Source organism: Ambystoma mexicanum, chromosome 3q (assembly GCF_040938575.1).
Source record: "Ambystoma mexicanum isolate Mex_15411 chromosome 3q, UKY_AmexF1_1, whole genome shotgun sequence".
NCBI lineage: Eukaryota > Metazoa > Chordata > Amphibia > Caudata > Ambystomatidae > Ambystoma > Ambystoma mexicanum.
Genome location: NC_090926.1, coordinates 317184745 through 317207267, shown reverse-complemented (window position 1 = coordinate 317207267; position 22523 = coordinate 317184745). Strand labels below are relative to the sequence as shown.

The 22523-nt window shown below is 44.4% G+C and overlaps 1 protein-coding gene across 6 annotated transcripts in view; it reads right to left on the bottom strand.

Moving 5' to 3' along the window:
* FMNL3 (formin like 3) overlaps positions 1-22523 on the bottom strand; it is a 780663-nt gene that overhangs the window by 149061 nt on the left and 609079 nt on the right. For all 6 annotated transcript variants that reach the window (XR_011305037.1, XM_069653874.1, XM_069653877.1 and 3 more), the window contains 2 exons: positions 14190-14392; positions 3951-4185 (listed from right to left, as the gene is read on the bottom strand). Coding sequence is in view for 5 of the 6 variants with exons in the window: in XM_069653874.1 (XP_069509975.1) it covers positions 3951-4185; positions 14190-14392 (438 nt within the window). In the remaining variant the exon portion in view is untranslated. The remainder of the gene's footprint in view (positions 1-3950; positions 4186-14189; positions 14393-22523) is intronic.

The window sequence follows — 22523 nt, the reverse complement described above, 5'->3', positions numbered from 1 at the left end:
TACAGGGAATTACCTGTGTAGGGAGTTGTAAGTCTTAAAAGTCATAGAACGAGTGCTGGCGAAGCCAACAGGTGGGTAAAGGTTCCAGATGTAATGCACTTAAAAGGATTGACAGTAAGTAAAATCAATTATGGGGTACTCTCTGAATCCCACCACACTAGGGATTACCCTGTGGGGATCCATGGCCAGAAACATAAGAGTTATGGAGTGGACTTTATGCCCATACATTCCCTTTGGCAGAGGTTTGGGGGGTGGGGGGACGGGATGAGAAACCAATATGCAAGCTTGTGCCCTGAACTCTGATTTCCTTAAACACCACCTCATGTAATTCAAATGCGTGGGTCAATTCTGCCGTTGGTCTAGTTGCAGGGGGGTTCTGGTGCTGCAGTTGCAGTGGCTGGTTCCGGCTTTGGGATAGAGTCCGGCTAGACGGTGGGTTTGCACCCGGACAAGACTGCTCCAGTAGTCTTCCCGCAAGATGGTCCAGGCACCTCAGGACAGCAGTCACAGCAGGTACCAATACAAGAGGAGAATCCATGGGACACAAGAGAGTAGGGCAACAGCAACGTTCACCGCTAGAAGGGGGAGGCAGGTGGTGTTAGGGAGAATTCTCTCTTTAGGCTGAATTTCCTAACCTAGTGAGTCCCCCAGCAGCTTTGCTGGATTTCTGGAGTTCGTTTTTTTTTCTCCTGCCAATGGTGTTCCTTTGACTGTTAATGTGTTTTATGGGCTATGGGGTCCTTTACTCCATAGGGTCTCATGTGTTTTTACGATGTGTGTTACACAGCACCCTCCGTGCAGTAACACAGGGGTGTCATAGTGACACCCCACCATAGACTCCATACCCTGGGACTGACTACTGTCTCCCAGGGCGTGTAAAGTCACCATTGGCTTTACTTGTCCCAAATTATTAACAGAAACCAGTACAAACCATCATATTGTGGGCGTACTGGTCGGGGCAATTCGATTGCCCCGGGGTCTGTAAGAAGCCTCCAAAAGTGGTGCCACTCTGTCTGGGTACCAGAGGGGGTGTGGGAGGGGGTTTAGGCACCCTGGACTGAGTTACCTTGGTAACTCAAGTCGCGCTCTTGTGTGATTGGCCAAAGTGGTGAGCCGGCCGGCTCACCACTTAGCATGTTTGATTGACAGCTAGGCTGAGTGAATGGGGGTATGCTGCATAAAAGCAGGGCTTTGGGGACTGGAACTTCAGAAGTCGCCACAGGACCTGAGAATCCGACGAGTGAGAAGCTGAGCCGACCTACCACGACGACACCACCGGTGGAGCCCTGCGGAACCGACTCACCACTTCCCGACGACAGAGAAGATCTCCCGGCTGGAGAGGCTTCTTCCCCTGACTGGTGGGCACAACCAGTTTACCTACTTTCTTCGCACCCCAGACCGGTTTGTGGTCGAACTGCCCGTGCCAAGCACCCCGGCAGCTGGATAGCCACTCACAACTGAACCGCGAATCAACGGACCGCTCCTTGTACCTGAGAAACTCTGCAGCTGGTTTCTTCCCTGGCAGTGCAACGGACTCCGGTCTTCCTCCCCAACGAGATCCTCTCTTCCCCCGGACGAAGCACCGACTTGCATCCGCTGCCAGGAACAACTGCCCCCGGTACGACCACTTTAAGGTACTGTGTCCGCCAGGCCTCCCTTTCTAAAGATTGCTACAAGGTAATAATAACCCCTTAACCTTCTGGACTGGGCTGGACACCTTGACCCTCTAACTGGTCCCTTTCTTTGGTCCAACTCCTTTTTGAACCGTTACAAGACTTGTGCACTGCAACTGTGTGACCTTGGACACATTTCGTTTGGATCCTCTTAAGCGGATCCGGCCTACGGACTCTGAATCCCTAGTGTTACTTTGCCTTCCTACCTTGTTGTGTTCGTGAAAAAGTGTTGGGATCTGTTGCAATTTATTCTCTGTTTTTCTCTCCCTTTTAAAACAAATTATTAGAGTGCCATCTGCGTTAAGCGCTCACCGCTGTCTGAAAATAAGTGGGGCTTTAGTTAAGACTTGTCTAATATTCTTTTAAGGGAGTATATATCTTTTAGTGACCGTGTTTTTGAATTGCTTACTATTAGTGCCTGTGTGTTTTTCTAGATGTGGTTTTAAATAAATAATTATATCTCTTTTACACCAAGCCCTGGTCAGTGTTTACTTGTTCCATTGTGTTCTCTTGACCTATTGTGAATACTCTGTATACTGCCTAACTCTTCTTGAGGGAAGTCTGACTGCTCAGCCACAGCTACCAAGTGAATCTGTGTGGTACAGACTGCTACCAAGTGGGTTCACTGCCAAGCACCTGTAGTCTTAAATCTTTTGCAGTGGTCCCAGAGGGAACTGCACAGGTTTCTGCCTAACAGGTGGCACTCGTGTGTTGAAAATGACACCTCTAGAAGGACCCCTCTTCATGCAGGAAAGCAGCAACTGCAGGAGAATTGCACTTAAGCTGCAAGTCAATGACCTGCAGAGTCCCAATCTGCAACTTGGGACAGTGACCAACGCACTGAAGATGCCTTGTACAAAGCTAGCCAAGTCGCAGGATAGTTCTGGGACAACAGAAGGATTCTGGCAGCTGGCCTCTGGTGCAAGGGTCCAAACCGGTGGGTCCCACCAAAAACAAGAAGGGCTGCACCAAGACTTGGATGGAGGCAATGCTGGTCATCTTCAACAGCAGTCTTTGGCTCTTCAGCACAATGCTCCTCTTGTATGGGGCCTTGGCTCCAGATGACGATCTGGGGAATGGCTCCAGGACACTCCCTTTCTATCCCAAATTTGGACTGGGGGCTGCCCCAGCCTCCAATGGTAAAGATCTGCACCAATCAAACTGGCAGGGCTGTCCAATCATGGACAGCATCTTGCCTCACATCTGCTTAACAGATATCTCCTGTTGGAATGTGGATTGGGAAAAGACAGTCCCATTGCCCATGTCGAGCCAGGATGCACAACCCCCACTTTGCCCAGGAACCCCAGACTGGTGCCCTTGGAAGTGCATGCAACATATGGCATTTCCTGACCCAAGAGGGTAGGAGGAACACCACAGGACAAGATGGCCAAAGGATCAGGTGAAAACTCCATGGTACAGTCATTGTGATCACAAATGTGGCAAAAGAAAAACGGATTTATAGTAAACCTGCAGCACTTCACTTAAAGGCATCACACACAAAGGGCACCTGCCTTGGTAAACATAAGGACTGAAAAGTGTTCTCAAAAGAAGGGAGTTGTGCCAGGGAAGTAAAGGAAACAGACTCCCTTTTTTTCCCCAAAGTAAGGGCAGGGTGTAAACCATAGCAGACAAGCTGGAGGTTCCACTGATGTCAATGGAAGGAAAGTTGCAAAAATAAAATTCTCATCTGTAATGTATTGAGGGATGAAGGAGGGTGGGACAGAGGACAGCACCTCTAAGGTTGCAGAAGAGGGATAAGGCACCTCTGCCAAGGGCATAGCCATAACATCTGTGTTCATCTGCAAGGGAGGGAATGGGGTAAGAGGACACTTTTGGTTATGTTGTATAGGTGGCAGGGATCTGTAGTGGGTACAAGAGAGAGCAAGGGAACCTCTGTTCAGTCTGTACTTGTCTGATCATCTGTACAGGTAGTAAGTACGAGGCCTGGGACAAGACACCCCTGGGTAGATTGTGCAAGTTAGGAGGATTTAAATTCGGAAAAAGGGCCTGCCCATTGAGCTCTACCAGTTTCATCTGTAATGGGTACTGAAGTTGGGCAGTAGTGGTTGGATGGCATTGGTGTGAGCACTCGTGTAGGGTGCACAGAAGACTGACAGAGTTTACACGACACCGCTGTACAAGCTGTGCCAATGTAAAAATCTATAGATTTTTTATGAGGGAGGCAAAACGACCTTTGGAACATTGGACAGGGCACACAATTGTGAAACTCTCGAGAGTGTATAGGGTGTGGAGAGGATCAGACTGGTGGGGTCATACCGGTGTTAACATCTGAAGGTTCTCATTGAAGTTCCCAAGGAATGTCATGATGGACATTCTTTGTGCAAGCCGCTCGACCTTACTGAAGTGCATCATGAATCGATCCTCATCAGACAGGTCTTCCAGAGGCTTGCGCTCCCGCTCGTATTGCCGCAGAAGCTTCACCTCTGCCTCTGTGGGCTGGAATCTCACCAAACACTCTACAAAGTCCACCGGCAGAGTCCTCAGATCAAACCTACGACAGTGCATAAGAAAAGATCATAGCTGATTACACACCCAAAATTTAGATATAAAAGCAGTTCTGCACCACAAAGTCTTTGATGGTATATAACTAAAGAGATCAGATTATAAATTTGTTTTTAAATTTGAGTACTAGTACATTGTCTTTTAATAAAAAGTATATTGCTGCTTAGGGAATTACTTATTAAAAAAGTACATTGCTTTGTACCGCCGATTTGCAGTTGCTGACGCAGTGAATTGCAGGATATCCAGTGAAAATGTCACCAACACAAATGTAGTCAGTGAAAAGTCATGGTGAAAATACCACTGCAGTGAAAACTTTGCCAAGCAAAAAGTAGTCAAATGCAGCTCTACAAGCTGTCCAAGATGTAATGCTGCTAGGGTAATTGTTAGAGTTAAGGAGGGTTTAAGTGGGCTTTTGATTGCCTGGTTTAGGGTTTGGGTAGGAGTTAGAGTAAAAATGTTGGGTTTGGTTAGATTAGGTGTTAGGGTTAGTGTAAGGCTAGGGTGTTTAAGCTAGGGAGGTTGGAGAAGACTGGTGATGTTGGTGTAGGATAGCGGTTCGGATGAACCTAGTTGTGAGGATAAAGCAAGCATTAGGGTAATTGGTAGAGTTGCAGTTATGTTAAGGCTAAGGTTAGTATCAGAGCATGGGCTTGAGGGACAAGAGCTGTGTAATTTGTGGCGAGCAAATGATGGGGTTGTAGATGGGTTCATTGCTCATTTTCAATTTATTTTTGCAATGAGTAACATGCAAATAAATGCTTTTGCACGCTGATAGGTTTGTGTTCTGTAAGTGTTGGGGTGGAATAGAAGTTGTAATTAGAGTTAGGGTACGTTTTAGGAATGCGTTAGGGTGATTGTGGGGGTTTTGTGAGAGATTTGGGTCATATTTTGGATAACGGCCTTTTAGTTTTGTGAATTTAAAAAGTTTTTTTGGCGACCTTATTACTGGCAACATTTTCCACTTTGGATTTCTTGCATTGAACGACTACATTTTTTAAAACAACGTTTTGCTTGCTGCATTTTCACATAGAACCGATTGCAGACCGTGATCCCAATTACTGTCCTGCTGAACTACATCTCAGAGGGGGGTCAGTCCTGATTCCCAAACAATGTACATTATTACATCAAGTCAAGACAAGAGTATGTCTATTTTGAGCTATTTGCCAATAAAACATCATAGTTAAAAACACTACATTTTACAAAATATCAGTTAACAGAATTTCAATCAAATAAGTACATAAAAGCTCAAATACAGGAGTGTGCGACAAGGTCATAGTAAGGAGGATGGGAACCGCTCTCTGCCTCGGGTGGGAGACCTACCAGGGTGAACTCCAGTGCCAGTCCTACCCCAGAGGGGGACGGTGGCAGTTGTGAGGGACCAAATTTTTATCCACCCTTGTGCCACCTTCTATATGTTCAGAACCAAATTGCACCACCCAAAGCCTGCAACCCAAAACACTGGCAGAGTTTTCTGTTCTCATTGCAGAAACTTCATAAAGCTTGAAAGTGAACACCCGCAAGGAGGTTCAGCATCAGCGCCCCATACAGATACTTTTGAGCACAACAGCAGGGAAAACCCTACGGAGAAAGAGAGCAGGTTTCCATCAACACCAAGTATGCAAGGTGCCAGGCTATCAGCGATGCAGGAAGGAGAAGAAGAAAGTCAGGAGCAGGAGATGATCTGCCTAGTCCCCTGAGCCGCCTGCCACATGCTATCTACGGAATGCCCAATGAGTCATCCCGGGCAGGGCATCTACACCTCCAGGGATCTGGAATAGAGTGGCGGCAAGCTGTACTTACCTAATAGGGAACCTCTCCTCAGTTTCCCGATGTGGACGTTGTGCAGCGCGGGCCGCCATTCCGGCAGCTCGTGCAAAGAAAAACATTCTGTAAATGCTGATCCCTCCTGGACAATGAAGACTGGGCCAGAGTGCTTGTGCATGAAAGTTTGGCAGGTGTATTCAGGAGAGGGAGTGAATGAAGTGTGTGTGCGAGTGCAAAGAGGGTGTTTGAGTAGAAGGTGGGGTGGAAGAGGGAGCTCTAGTTGGGAGGAGGGAGTACCATCAGGTAGGAAAAGGTAAGATCAAAGGGTGGAGGCGAGACTTAAAAGGAATGAAGGAGGGTGGAACTGGAAGGCAGTGAGTAGCGAGAGGAGAACAGGAAGTACAAGGGTGAGAGGTACAAGTGCACAATAGAAAGAAGACAATTGTGCAGTGTCTGTAAAGCACAATCCAATAGGCCTATTAGACCACGAACCTCTGGATAGAGTAGGGACAGTCTAGGAAGTCCCTTGGGAAGTTTAGCTATAGAGGGCGTTCAGCCTTGAGGGCTTCACTCATAGCACTGGTTCTAACTTAGACAGTTGGGTGGACTCTGTGATATACACAAAACTGGGGGTCAGGGATGCCTAGGTTAGTGAGGATTTAGTGCTTTTTAGGCAAGAAACAGAGGGATGGCGGGTGGGGCCTGAACATTCTAATAAAAACCTTTGAACCCTCTCTGAGACTTGGGGTATATCTTGAGCCATCAGGGACAAGGGATATCAATTAGAAAACAAAGAGCATCTAACAAAGCAGCCCAACATATTATCATAAAAGATAGGCACACAATACATCCCTAACCAAATACAATATGTCCATTTTACAAAATGGATATCCAGAAATCAGTCCCATCATCACCGAATTTAACTTTCTCAATGGTGTCTCCTCACTGTGCCCTGTGCTGCAGGTCCGCATCAAGGCAACAGCAATAATTGTTTAGCCAATCATATCTCGATTGCCTGCAGAGGAATATTCAGACTGTCAGCAATCCTGTTTTTTTAAAGCTGGGCACAGGAAATAGAACATGTGGATGGTTGCCAGATCTATAGACAGTTACTGCAGCCTTTACTGTTCCAACTCCCAATGAACATAAGACCGGAAACAATCAAGACCTCAGGATTAATTACGAAAGACAAAAATTCTGAAAGATAAAAAAAGAAGGAAACAATTGACATCCTTCCTTGCTAGTGCACCACTCCTCCATCGCTAAGTGAAGGATGCTAGCGCAAGCAGACCAAATGTGTTAACTCAACAACAGTTTTCATCTAGAAAGATTGGATTTAAATCAAGATGACTAATAAAACCCGGCTTCAAAATGTTTGCAGTTATCAAAGATGGATTCAAACAGATATACTTGTTCAGACTAAGTGATTTGGCCCTTACTTGTATTCCAACTATCAAAAGGCAGAGAGGGGGATCCTTGACCCCTTAAAACCTCAAGCATAGCCCTCTTTTATTCTGTAAGGGCTGCAGAATACCAATCTAGACCCCAGAAAGTGACGTTTTTATAGAAGGGCTAAAAGCTACTCCTTCCCATTTCTATGTGGAAAGGGAGGTTTGGGGGTACTTGCCAGTAATGCAAGGATGCTTTTGAACAAAGTGTCAGTGACTACCAGCAATTGCTGAGCGATAAAAACCTGCGTGACAATCGCTGCATGGCGGAGCCATGTAATGGCTCACCATGATGCATACATTACAGCACAGGAATAAGGACTCTGACCTGAAGTTAAACTAACAGAGCAAATCTTTACACAGGGGAGAGCAGTAACCACTCTTTATCCTTCATGGCCAGTCAGTGCCTCTCCATCGTCCGCTATCTTCTTTTCACCATCTTCTCCTGGCCCCGTCCATGGCTCTCTGCGCCAGAATACATACCCCCCCCTTCCTACCCAAATTATCTGTCTACCACTATCTCTCTTTTCAGCTCTGCATTCCAGCCGCTTGCCATGGAAACAGAAAAGGGACAATGGGCCTCATTAGAACCTTGTTGGTGCTGTAATAACGTGCCAGTACTTACGTTCACTAGCATGTTAGCACGCCGGCCAAGTACAAGCTTGCCAGTGGGGTGGGTGGAATTCCCTCCAGTCAAGTGCTGGAGGTAATTCCGCCACACCACCAGAAACAATCGCCGCCATTACTATTCAATTCTACAATGGAGGCCTAGGACACTCCATGGGATGGGGATTTATTGACCTTACTGGCACTCTGGTGGTAATTGTGCCGGACTGAGTGCTGTAACGTTGTTACAGGTTGCCGGTATCCTGGTGGTAATAACGCCAGGATACAGGCAACCTCGTAATGAGGCCCAATGTTTTATTTCTATTTACCAGATGGGCATTTCTGAATTGAATGAGATAATCGTACGCTTGCAAAGTGTGCAACCAGTTTACCATCAACAAAAAGTAAAACATAAATCTCAAAGCCCTTTAAGCTGCCACCCCTGTCACACATGGCACTAATAATGTCAGGCATTTATTATAGACTGAAGGCTGCTTGTGAGGATCTGGTGGACGTTCTACTCAATCTTCCCTTGGGCTCCCCTCCACCCTAGCCGAGGCGTCCCTTCTCCTCACAACAGATTCCATCACAGAAATATCGAATGCATGGTACTCCGTGCAATCTAGGTCCAATCTAATCCAAGGTAGAGCTTAAAGGCTGTGATCTCTTCAAATCTCTCTTTTCGCTCCATCTCTATATCAGCAGATTTTCTAAAGGGCTCCCGGCTCAGAGTTGTTCTTTGTGCTGTTGATAAAGCAAAACAAAAAAGATTTCAGTCTCTCCTTCTCTCCCTCTCAAGTTCTCTATCTCTCTCAACCTTTTCTCCTCTCCTGCCACCTTCTCCTTCGCCCCTCTTGCTCTCGACTCTCCTCACACAATTGATTCTATTGGTCACTCTCCCTCTCCCCCTGTCCAATCAAACCCCTCCTATCCTTCAACTCTCTTTACTACCTTCCTCTACTTATACTCCCTGCTACTCAGACCTTCTCTATGCCACCACCCACTGGTCTCTCTACATCTATCAGCTTACTTCCCCCTTCATACACAGTGCTAACTTCTCACCTCCCCCTCTATTCTCGGACTCCCTTTCCAACTTCTCTGTTTTACTTACACACACGCACACTTCCAGTCGTCCTCCCTTACCCACACTGTACTACTTGAATTGGTACCACTCTCACATGCCCAATACCACACACCTCTATTCTCTCTCACGCCATTCAACAATCTCTGCAACACTTCTTTCCATTGTCCACTCTCCACCGCCTGGTCTTTGCTTCACAAACTCTACCCTTCACCTCACGTGAACACTTTTCACCCTCAGTGACTTTGCTTTTATAGCCCAGCTGGTCCAGAGTCAGTCATTCCCTGAGTACCCACTGATTGTTGCGGTCACCTGCTTTCTTAGGCCAACCCAAGCTTCCCTTTTCCCCTGGGGGGTAAGGTTTGTACAAGGGAGTTCTTCTCACAAAGGTCTGCAAGCCCAGCCCCTTTTTGATATTCACAGAGTTCCAAAAGGCTGGTAGCGAAGAGACTGCTCTTCCTAATGTGTGAGTTTTTCACTGTGCTTTTATTTTCATCTGGTATAGCAATTGATTGTGTGCTTTTTTGCAGATTGGAGGCAGCGATTGCCGCGTGGTGTTCGGTATTCTCCTGGAGCTCTGGTCCAGACGCTCTGCCGCCGCCAGGAGTCTTCTGAGATAGGAGAGAAGAGACATGGCCAAAAGGTAGGCTGCAAGGCATTGCGGTCGAGACAATGGTACCAATGCTAATACACCACAATGCTCTCTTAGGGGCGCCGGAGACTGTGACCTCCCAACTTCCTAACCCAGCCACTGGGAACTGCTCTGGTCAATCGCCTAACCCAGGCTGGGAGGGGTCCCTACTCCCGCCTCTTTGATGGGGTCAAGCCGCAGACCCAGACACACCTTGTTCTGGACCGAACAGCGCTAGTAAAGGCCCTAAGCTCAAGCCCTGAACAAGGAATTGCCATTACAGTAAGACAGAATGAAAATTAAGAAGTTGAGGATGGGGATATCAGATTGCGCCTATTGGAAAGGCCCATTACTGAATTTAGCTTTATGTTTTAGACAGTGCACATTATGTAATGAGGACCAGTAAACTGAAAGGCATGTGGTTCTGAGGTGCAATAAGATGGGTAGCTTATAAATGCAAAAGAATAGGGGGATCGATCTGCACCAAACTGTAGCAATGCCAATGAAGCGCAGGAATATTTATTTAAAAGGAACCTAAAATAAATAAAGGCTTTCCTAAACCAAGTCCAAAAGAAATTGATAATGGCCTGTAAAGCCCAACATTAAGATAAATCTTCCAGCCCTCTAATTCCCAGTACAGGATCACCTTCCTAAACCTATACAAAAAGTCTATCCTAAAACTTTACCTGGCTGACCTAGCGGTAGATGTGGCCAAGCAGTCAAGATCAACTCAGGAGGTTAGTGGGGTTGATGAGAAATCTATTACTCTGTATAATGTGTGACAGGGTCTGGACCCTGCCAGAAGGGAGCAGGGACTCCCTTTCAACCTGGGGAAGGGAGCCTACCAGGGCATTGTCCCGGACTGTCCTAGCCCAGAAGTGCTGCAAGGGATTCGAGAGGGACCCCAGACCCTGACTCCCCAGTGTGTTACGGAGCATGCAAAAGAAGGGTGCCAGACATTTTAGCACACAGGGAAAAATAGCAAAAAAGGCTACTAAGGTAAATACGGACAATCCACAAATTCTGTCCATCTAGGGCACAGCATTTGAATGACAAATAATAATGCTAGAGGGTGGAAACAATTTATAGACACAGTCAAAGTCCTCCAAGAACCAGGATACATTTCACGTTTTAGATACAATTACCAGTGCAATATATTTCATGGAAAAATACTTACCAAAACTAGCTACAGTATAAAAATGCATTCACATTTCGAGAAGTAGGATGCAAGACCTTCCAAATAGATTTAAAATTCTTGATAATTACTGAAAATCCAGTTCTTGGCCTAGAGCTCCCTGAACCCCTTGTCCAGTGGCAGATTAAGTACACCCAAAGCCACTTTCAGGTGAGTTCCTGTGCAAGCAGAAAGTCCCATACAAGCCAAAGGTACAAAGCTACCTCACTTCGAAACAGAGTATCTCTGGAGGCCAAGGATCCAATAGAAGTAAGGACATGTCTTTAACTCCGCTGGTGCAGGAAGGAAAGAACCAGAAGATGGGCCTCCTCTGTCTATGCCCCAAGACTCTGGATCCTCCTCCCCTGTCAACATCCGATTTGTAAGCCCCCGCTTCTACATTTTTAGAACAAGCGCAAGACCCTCCTTTTCAAGTAATGGCTCCGCCCCAACTAGGTCCACACTCTGTCCACTCCCCACCCTACTTGAGACTGGGTGATCTGATCACCACCATTTCGTCCCCTGGTTGCTTGTAGGTCCCTTGCTACCACATTGCCAATGTTTGTCCTCCACTGTTGTCTCCCCACTCCCTTGTTGCTCTACTAGCCTCAAAATGTTGTTCTCCCCATTTTAGGTAAAGCACTATGTTGCATCTCAAACCTAGGTACATGCTGAATAAATACCCGAATAATAAAAGTCAGCAGACCATCCACTTGTATGTATAAAATGAAGGTAATTATCTATTTTATCCGGCAGTTATGTATTCCTGCAGCAAAGAACCCCTGGGAGGACTACAGTATAACCCACTCAAGAGATCCAGAGGTTGGATGAAGAACCAGAAGTCCCAGAAGAAGAGGCAGTATTGCAGGTTGTCCCTCAATGTTAGTCACTGGGAAATGGAATAGAGACCACCTTCCAAACAATCTTGACTTTGGACCCTGGACCAAAGGAGCCCCCCCTGACGGTGAGTATCTTGAATAATTGCCCAACCCCAGGACACAGCAGTAAGTACTCATGGTGGCAGTTGCAGTGAAAATTGATAGCTGTATGTAAACCAGAGACTGAAAACATCCAACTAATTTCTAATTTTTTGATCCTAGAGAATAAAGCAGCATCTTTTATTTATGGGGCACTCTATGTAAAACAAAATGTATTGATACATGTGTTTACATTATTTATTTGACATTATTTTACAGAGTTACTGCTCTCGTTAAAATGTGTTTTGGGATATCAGGCATGCCCAGAGCTCTTTGTGGGTTACAAAGAATAAATACCACCTCATGTTGGCTAGTGTGCCCGACTTCACATTGCTGCATAATTTAGATTTATGTGTTCTGAAAGGAAGCTTGCATCTTCCCCGTCATACCAAAGCAAACCACTTGGGCAGTATTTCAGTGCCTGTTGTTGGGAAACTTCTCTCTTTTTAGCAGTGTTCCCTTCATTTCTATGTACCCCCAAACTGTTTGCTGTTGTTTAACTCTGTCTTGACTTTTCTCAATGAAGTGAAGCCTTTTAGTTTTGTCTTTTCCATTTTAAATTTAGGACTACAGGTCACAGAATTCGAAGGAAAAACAATATAACTGTTGCAAGCATGGCACTGGGAAACTTGAGGGCTCTGTATTCATGAGCTCATGCTTTATGCGAACATGGCCTCATAACGAGCTGCCCCATATGTCATAGGTTACAGACTCAAATGGGTCTGTTGCAATTAAGGTGGTGATTGCAAAATAAGTTCTACAGCAGATGTAGATACCCTAACAAACAATAACAGAATAAAGCTGTACCAATTAAAATGATCCCAATCCTGGATATTTATTGTACATTTGAGATATTGTGCAAATAGAATCATCCAGGATGTGACCTTATGATATGTGGTGATGTAACTGGCTCTTCAAATAGCACAACTTCAGCCATGTGAGGTGTTCTGAGGAAGTGGGAGCAAGCAGAGTGAACATTTGAATCCTGATGTGTTGCTAAATCTAGATTCCCCAGTAACCGTTGTCTGTGTGAAAATGACATTCTAGGCGAGTTGGACACCTGCGGTTATATGGGTCCCAGGTGCAATACTCAATTGCGTATTAACGAGATTCAATCTACGAGCAGGTGCAGTTGTGGGATTCCAACATGATGGATTTGAGAAGAGGGATTAGTGTGTTGTTGGCACGATCTAGGTTTCTGTGCCGCTGCTAGATGCATCTTATTTGGGTGACATACTGGTTGGAACGTGCAGGTGGTGAGAATGATTGAACATGTTAGTCGGAGAGGAGGGTTGGTCATTCAAGTCTATGTCTGGGGTGCTATGTTCTTCTGGACCACGCAGGGGTTACTGGGTCCCAGATTCATCCATGTGTCATTGGGGTTAGAGTTCATCGTTGCATAAGATTTTCTAGTAATGTAGGTGTGCGCTGTTGTGGGTCCAATTGAATAGTCAGTACTAGGTATTCATGAATGGGAAGAAACTGGCAAAAGTACATTTTTTAAGTGAATCGTCCTCAACACCAGGGGGTATGGTTACATCGCTTTATTGCTACATCTATGCAGGCACTAGTTCAGAGTGTCACTAAGTGGCCAGTCCCCTGAACTGATTTACGAGCAGGGCTGTCAAAGGTGGGTTACAAGGACAGGGGAGAACATCTTCAAATTTGCCTAGTATATGGAGCAACAGATTCTTAGAACTTTTATAAAGATCAGACCTTTAAAAGTACAGAGAGCATGGTTTCACATTGTCTGCTCTAGGACTTGCGATAGACTCAAAAAACACTTTGCTGCTTGGCTTATATACGCACCGTAATCTAGTAGGGATGCCTTTTTAAATGGACCACGGTTCCAAATCCTACTGAGTGGGCTTCTAGACTTGTTGAAATGGGCTATTTAAGTGCATTTGGGTTCCATTCCTTCTAGCGGATGGAACTCCTCCATGAAATTCGAATTAAGATGTTTGCTAGTTAGATTTTCTTCGTTTGGTTGAACTTTTCAGAACAGTGTGCATGCATTTTTTTGCATCACCTGAAACTTCCGTGACTGCATTTTCTGTCTATTCATTCAATGTTATATTGCAGTATCATCTCCTGTGGTGTCACCAACTTGTTATTTGAGTGGGAACTTTGCTTGTGTACAGTGTATTGGTCGCCTAAGGCACACGCCTAAGGCACAATGATCAGAATTGGCATTAGGTGCTTGGGACTTTTGGATGATGATCTAAGGTGAGAGTGGGCGTGCTCTATGTTGCAGCTCTGCAGAGCAGAGATAAACTATCATTTTGTTTAATTGATTACACATGGCTCCTTACGTGTAGATGGCTTTGCAGATCTCCTCCGTGCTGCGGGCAGCCTTGCGCAGGGTGATGGCTAGATTTTTTGCACGGTTCGCTTCCAGCAGCATCACTTTGCTAGCCGCCTTCTGAGACGATCGGTTCTTTGGGCAGGTCAGGTCCACGGCAGCTCCTTGAGCTTTTGTCTTAAACAGTTCTTCAAACTTGTCAAGGTCCAAATCCTAAAGGAGGCAGAAACAGACCAATCAAGCAAATTACTTAACTCTTTAAAACTGGGTCCATGAAGAACGTATAAAATAGTAGTCTACAGTGTGCAGTTGCCCATCATTGCTAAGGGATCCAACAGTGTGAGCAACATGCAGCAGTGCCCAGTCAGTACTGTTGTATTCAAGCAGAGGGGATTCACATAGGGCCCATCAGCAATATCACATTGGTAAAAGGACTCCAGGAAAGTGACCTCCCCCAAGCAATGCCCCAAGAGTGCTAAAGAACCAGCCAGTGCAAGCTTTCGACAGCACTGACAAGTTATTGCAACGTAATGCCAAGCAGTAAAAACATCCTACTAGCAATAGCCCTGACAATGGCACTAGGAGGCCTAAGCAGTGTAAAGCTGCGCCTTGTGGTGCACTTTTAATGCTGTAGGACTTCATCAACCTAAACATCCCCTAGCGTGCCGTCAATGTGATAGGACTACAGCAATATTAACATCCCTTCCGCAATATACTGGCAGTGCTACAGGACCGGCCCAGCAGCCTGAGCTCCCTCCAGCAGTGCACGCTGCTCCAACCAGTTCCCCAACCCGCCACCTCCAGCAATACCCAGTCACTGCTATAGGACTATAACAGTATTAGTTGACTAACAGCAGTCCTCCTTTCATGCTCGTGGATTCTAGTAGTGTTGGGTGAGGTAAAGGAAATGAAATGTGATTTTCTGAAGTCGCTTTGATAAATGGTAAAATGCTATTCCTTAGGGCAAATGCTATTCCTTTGGGCCAACTAACGCCAGAAGGCACCCTACAATGGAAAACGGAAACATGCACATGTCAAGAAACCAATACCTTTTCAGCAACTGTAAAAAGCAGAGAAAGCAAGGGGCAGAACCAAGACGGATTTACTTATGGTTGGATGACTTTTGCATATTACACAGAAGGGCTAAATAACAATTTAAAGGAAGCTGCCCAGGGGCTTTCCAAGTGTTTGATTAATGCAAAGATTTCCATCTGTCCATCATTTTGGTGTTTGCTATGGTTGGAACAGGAGAGGAAATGGAGGATGCTCACAATTGCAAACTTCTGTTTCACATCATCTGTCATCACTTCAAAGCCCAGCACCTTAGAATACTGCGGCAGACTAACAAAATGACACAGGTAATGTAAGGTTTCACAAACTATTAGAAGTCAGAAGGGGGTTCGAAGAGGTTAAAATGGACTCCTGTAGGGGCTATTAGTTTATCTACAATTAAAAAAAGTTAATCACCAGGATCCCTAGTAGCCGCTGCACTTCCTCTGCTGACTGTCACTGTAATACTCTCACGGAGAAGCAGTTTCTCCAGGATTCTTCACTTCAGCTTTCTCTACTCAGCAAAGGTAAGGGGATGTGGAAAAACACCTTTGGGGACCAGTGGCTTTTACTGTGCAGCTAAGCAAGGGGTTCCTCTCTGGGATTGTTCTATGTAAAAGAAACAATCAGGTTTGGTCAAACAAAGTGTCATCTCTCTAATATGGATACTTCTCTCCGTCAGGCTAGCTATTCTCAATATTCTCAGGGTTAATAGTGGATAGCTGCTTCTTGTCTCAATTCACAGTCACAGGTATATAGAATGCCCAACTGCTTCTTTAGCACTATTAACCCTCAGATAGATACAGCATCAAGCTTGTTTTTTATAATACACCCCAAGAGTCAAGTGCATGGCCCACTTTTTCCTGATCCAGGCTTCATTCAAAGTGAATATAGTGCCACTCTTACTTCTAAGGGATTTGGTGCTTTTCTCATTCTCAAGATGTCTAGTGCCCCTCCCACTATTATGCCCTTTTAACCATTAAGTAAAACATCTCTATTCTCCCCTTCGCCATCTTATCTAGAGAGACATCACTGCCAGTACGAACTTCACATCTACCCAAAGGGATCCCAGTTTGTGAGTGATAACTTTCGCCTGCATGCCATAGATTGCCTTGTTATTCAGTCCTGCATTCATAACGGGTGCCAGTCCCACAGGTCACAGCAGGATTCCTATGTTGTTTGCTCCCCAAGAGCAGCACGTTCTATTAGCACGTGTTACTCTGCATTAGACAATTTTGCTGAGAGCCTATGGAGCCCAACACATAATACAACCCCAGACCTCAAATTGCTCTTGCAGCTTCTTCATCCCAAGTATTACCTAGGCTCCTGGTACAATTATAGTTTGATTACTTTTCACAAATGCAGGTAGTACCTTGAGATCAGTGTTTGACTAGGGCCATGGTGTAACCTTCCCTTCTGACTCTTCTTTCATAAAAACTTCATTATTCAGGTCGAAGCTGTGGCAATACTGCCCTGTTGGGCTACTCTTCCTGGGATGCAGAGTCCCCTCCATGCCTTGGCACAGGGCCAGAGATCTGACTTTGTTACAATATACAACACTCATTTGGGGCCATATGGCCAAAACCAATGGCATGGTTAAGCAGATGATCTTAGGCACACCATTAACAAGAAATAACCCAATGTTCATGAAGCACAAGGCAAAAACCTGCACCTTTTTGTGTATGGAGAAAATGGGAAATTGCAAATTCAACTTGGAGGGGAAAACTGGCAAGAAGGAGACAGGTAGGAATTAATTCATGAGGGGTAGGATGAATCAAATCTGTGGGAATCAATGAAGCATATCGTCTATTGCGAGTCTGCGTGAACACCTGTGCTGGTCTCTTACTCTGTACAACTGAGACCCTTGGAGCCTTCCACTGTACTCCACAGGTATTTACAGACAATATTCGCTATTATGGGTCAGCACCCAGAAGTGCTGCAGAGAAGCACTTGTAAGTAGCTTTATTAGCTAGTTGTATGCTGGAAATATAATGCCGTCAGTAAAGGAAATGGGACATACCACTGAAATTAACAAAGGCCTCTGCCCTTCAACATTATGCGAGGATACTAATATCTCAGGAATTGGCAAGGAATGGTTTGAGGCCTCTATAACCCTGAATTCATAGGTTAGGATCATAGGAGGGGAAGGTAATTGAAGGACAAACCATCGCCTCCGAAACCCAAAATCTGTGGAAAGATCAAGAGACACACTATGTGGCACTTTACTTAAAGATAATCACATGAACCATGAAATGTCACCCTTCTTACATAATAATAGCACACAATCCCTGAAGGACCCTGCTGGACGGGACATGAATCCACAGCCTCTCAATCTTTAAAATGATCTTAGCTAAATACGCACTCACTCCCCAAATATGCAATAGACACATACATGTTAACAATGTGGGTATCATGTGTGTGACTGAAACCACGCTACAGACTAGTGGCCCGAAAATAGAGCTGGCAACAACCTCAGGGTATGATTTATTCTGTAAAAATCGCCAAAAAGGCATGGGTGGGGGGGGGTGGCTATAATGAGCAGAAAAGAGATTGGGATGTATTTTATTCATTTATTGGTTATTTGTAATGCGCACTATACAGCAAAGGTTGTGTTTCAAGGCGCATATGAAGTTAACACTGAATGTCAGGGCTGTAAAATATTGAAAGTACATTTACACAAAATGACAACAATTGCGTTAACATTGTTGTCATTTATCGCCCACCTATAGATTTACCTACTTTTAATGAGGACTTAGGCTTGCCCTTAGACCCCCTGAACAACCTAATTGTGCTACTGTCATGTTGGGGATCTGAATAGGTGGAGAGGGGACAAGGAGGACAAAGAAGTTATGACCTTGGAACAACAATTAAATAATTTGGGAATGCAAATACAAACCTCGGTGCCCACTCATGTGAAAGGCCACACTTTAGTTTGGGTCTCAGTAAGGAATATTGATACAGGGATGATACAAACTACACCCTGTCTATGGTCAGACCATTCCTTTGTAGAATGTAGTCTACAATTACCAGAAAAACCTAAGCAAACTCACAATTTCACCCAAAAAGTGATGAGTAGAAATTTTAAGAAATTTAAATCAGAAGACCCAATTAGTTGTCTTGATACGATCATTGATTGATTGAGCAGGATCCTCCAAAGAAATTGGTGGAAGTATCTGACTGTTCTGTAAAGTCCATTTTGGATAAAGTTGCCCCTAATAAAATAGAAACGGTTCGAGAAAAACCATAGCATCAAAACTGGTTTACAACAGCCCTGACGACCCTTAAAAACTCTAAGAGACAGGCGGAAAGAGTATGGGCAAAGAATAAGTGCACGGAAAATCAACAGACGTGGAAATTACTTAAGGAATATAAAAAAGAAATCCATGAGACAAAGAAAAGGTTTTATAACGTTTATAACAAAAAAATGGAGGATACAGATAATGACAAGGGAACAGATTTTTAGGCAGTTGGAAAAACTGATGGCTCTGGATCACCCCTTTCTACCTGATAAGGATGACTGTACCAGGGTACAACAAGCATTTGCAGATAGGATCTTGCTGGCACGAAATCATATTTTAAAAAACTGTTCAAATAAGGAGGAACCTCACCAAAAGGATGAAAGAATACAAATCGGGTTGCACAAAAAGGAAACGCATCAGTTTGATTTTAGTCCCATCTCCATTTTAGAAATGGAGAAGACGCTAAGAAATATGCGCCCAACCTCCCGCACAAGTAACCTTTTCCCTCTAAAATCCTCTTTAAAATATAAAAACATTGGCCCCATTTCTCAGGCGATTTGTAAACCTCTCTTTTTTATCCCAAATTTGTGCCTGCAGAGATAAAGAATGTAGTGGTGACACCACTTACAAAAAAACCTGCACTAACCCAAAAGGTGGCATCTAATTTGAGGCTGATGACTAATACCCCGTTTTTACTTAAAACTGTCGATAAAATAGCGGCCGCACAATTGCAGGATCACTTAGAAGCATCGGCGTCCTTGCACATGAAACTTCGGGTTTCAGGCCTAAACATGGGACAGACTGCGCTTTTAGATTTGCAGACGCAGATGTTAGGTACGGTAGATGACAGGAAGGGCAGGATGCTGATCCTTTTAGATCCATCTGCAGCATTTGACTTGTTGGACCATGGGCATTTGTTAGATACATAATCAGGTACTGGTAACTGTTCTAGAATCGTCAGAGTGGTTGCATTCCTTTTTAAGTGATAGAAAATCAAGAATCTGCTGGGGCAGTGCCATGTCAGAAACAACTGGGATATAATATGGCGTGCCGCAAGGTGCTTGCCTGGATCCTGCTCTTTTCAATATGCATATTAAACCTCTACGCAACTAAAATGGAACAGATGGGCCTGTTTTTTTTTTTACGAATTATGCAGGCATCCATCTGGTGATGGAACCTTTTGGTAATTCCAAAAAAGAGAAGTTAAATCTTAACATATATAGTTTTATTGAGAATTGGAGGATGTATAACTATGTGCCTGAATAGCTCTAAAACAGAGCTTATGATTTATGGATCAGCACAGGCAAGGGCTAAATTAGTAATAAGTAGAAGAGTGTCTTATTCCCATTAGTGACTAAGTAAAAATGTTAGGGGTCTATATGGAGGCCTCCTTGGGGGCTGAGGCCCATGTAAACGGGAAAATAAAAAACTCCCATCATCATCATCTTGAGGTTCTGCGGCAAGTACAACCTCTGGTGACCAGTAAGAATTGCAAAACTCTGGTGCGAGCTATTATAATGCAGAGACTGCACTTTTGTAATTCCTTGCTTAGTGGTGCCAGTAGAGAATGTCTACAGAGATTACAGATAATTCAAAATGTTACAATTCTCACTGCATGCAATATCCCTATAAAGGAACACATAAGGACTGCCCAGAGAGAACTTCACTTGCTTCCAGTCACTCTGAGGGTACATTTTAAAATCCTCACACTGACCCACAGATGTATACACGGGGAAGCCCCTGGATATCTGAAACAAACATTCTATTACAAACCAAATAGAGCTTTACGCTCAAGTACTGTAAAGTGTCTTGCAATCCCCCGGGTAAAAAGAACAAGAGGAAAGAGCAGATCATTTCCAGTTTTGGCAGCCTGACCTTGGAATGAATTTCCAGTAAACTTATGCCTGGAAGGAACACATTCCAGCTTTAAGAAAGGTTTGAAAACCCTGCTTTTCAAATAGTTGTTTGGGCACTTAAACCGATATTCTATGTTATGTCCTATTCTAGCTGAAATGTCTTTGTGTCTGTGTGACGCCCCGATGCCTACAGTTTATGGTGCGGTATAGACGTATAAACAGAGAGATGTGAAAGGGAGTCTGTACCTTGGATGGATCGTACACCAGTGGCATTTGTGTTGTCCATCTGTGCTACTGCTGGAACCTGGGACTGTAAAGCTAATTTGGAAATGCAAACAAACCAAAAATAGGTGTCTGGCATGAAGTGAGAATGGCCCTGCTGCTCCCAGATGCTTTTAGAAGGAATTATATGGCCTTTCATAGAGATTACATACACCGTGCCGGAATATATAATATGGGAGATAAGCTTACTGAAAAACACATACCACTTCATCAGTGTTGAAAGTCGATGGGAGCCTTAAAGAGAGTCTATGGACCACAGATAGCCATGGTTGTTTAAATGTGCATGTGCACTAAGCAAATGTAGTTTTGAGAAGCATCCTAATGAGTCTATAAGTTTAGTATGTTACAGTTTATGAGGTATATGAAAAGAAGGTCTGGTTTCTTACCTTGACTTTTATTGTTGTTTCATCGCCGTAATGGGCTAGTCTCATTTGTTCCTGAATATCGCAGAGTCGTCGTGAATAAACCCCCCCCCCTGAGTACATGTGCTGAACTAAAGGTATTTTTTAAATTATGGACAACGCCACAGTTTTAATTGACTGAATTGCAGCCAAGTAGATAATGAAGCTTTATTGGGAACTAGGCTACAGGCAATTTCCTGAAAGATTAAAGACACTAAGACAGTGGTATTCAAGCAGCTTTTATTCCGAGCCCCCCTGGTGTAAAAATATTGTTACTCTGCCCCCCCAACCCCCAGATGCCATATCTCATATTTTCTAACAAAAGCAGTCACCATACTCCGTTTTGGAATAGTCCTGCACCCCTATTATTAGGGGGTCAGTCCCACAGTTTGAAGACCTCTGCTCTAAGATGAGGAAATGTTAGTCATCCGTGCTAATAGAACTTCAGTGAGGGTAGCCTTCACAAATACACATTCTTAGAATGATCTTTGGAAACAGGCAATACTATCAATGTAATCCTACAAAAGGTTTTCTATTATATTTTTTCAAATAGAAAATCAGAATAAAATGTAAGAAAAAAGTTTGTTAAAAAAATACTCCTGAACGGGAGCTCTGGCCCTTAACATTTTCTTTATTCATTTTGGCTCACACTGTCGCATAATGCATGGCATTCAATGAGCCCTCAGTTCCTTTTACACTTATCATAACATATTCACTAGCCCCCAAAAGGCACTTAGGCATGGTCGGTTATGAAGCTAAGGGGCGAGTGGTGTATGAATGTGGAGGGGGAGAAAGTTGCTTCACTACCTTTTCATTGGTCAGGAAGGATTCTCCAAAGATTCTTAATCGCAGAGTAGGTTAGAGAGGACTAACAACCCATTTGGTGGTGGGCGAGTACGGAGGGACCTTTTCATGCAATTTGACTTTCGCCAAACTGGTTTCTAAGGACACCTAACTTATAATGCAGCAGTCCTGTTCTCAGTCCATACAAGAATCACAGTAAGTATGAACTAATTTCTCCATGTCGGAGTCTTGCATATTTCCACTACGGGGACCCCGGGGAGGGCCTATTACATTGGCCCTTAGCCAATAGGAGGGCTCAAAACAGATGCAAAGTATGGACAGGTTTTTTTTCCTGCTTGTTGCAAAAAGATCATTGAGGGGTTCCCCAACAACGTAAAATTAAGAACAAGGTTGAATGATCTTGTCCTTATTTGTGCTTATATTTGTAGAACATACTTCCGCGGAAGGAAGCATTGCAGAGCCAATTGAGTTTGTCAATGCCACTACCCTGATGTGGTAAAGCCGATCCATCAGAGACTAGCTCAACAGTGCAGTCACATTATGCTTGCTCCACAAACTTTAAAGGATGCACCTGTATCACTTTTCTAATAAGGAGCAGCCACAGAGGGGACCTAGCCACAGAGGGGACCTATCACATTATCCTCCCCCCACCACACAGATGATTCATTGCATGCTTTGCCATCTGAATTTGGTCACCCAACTATATCAGTAC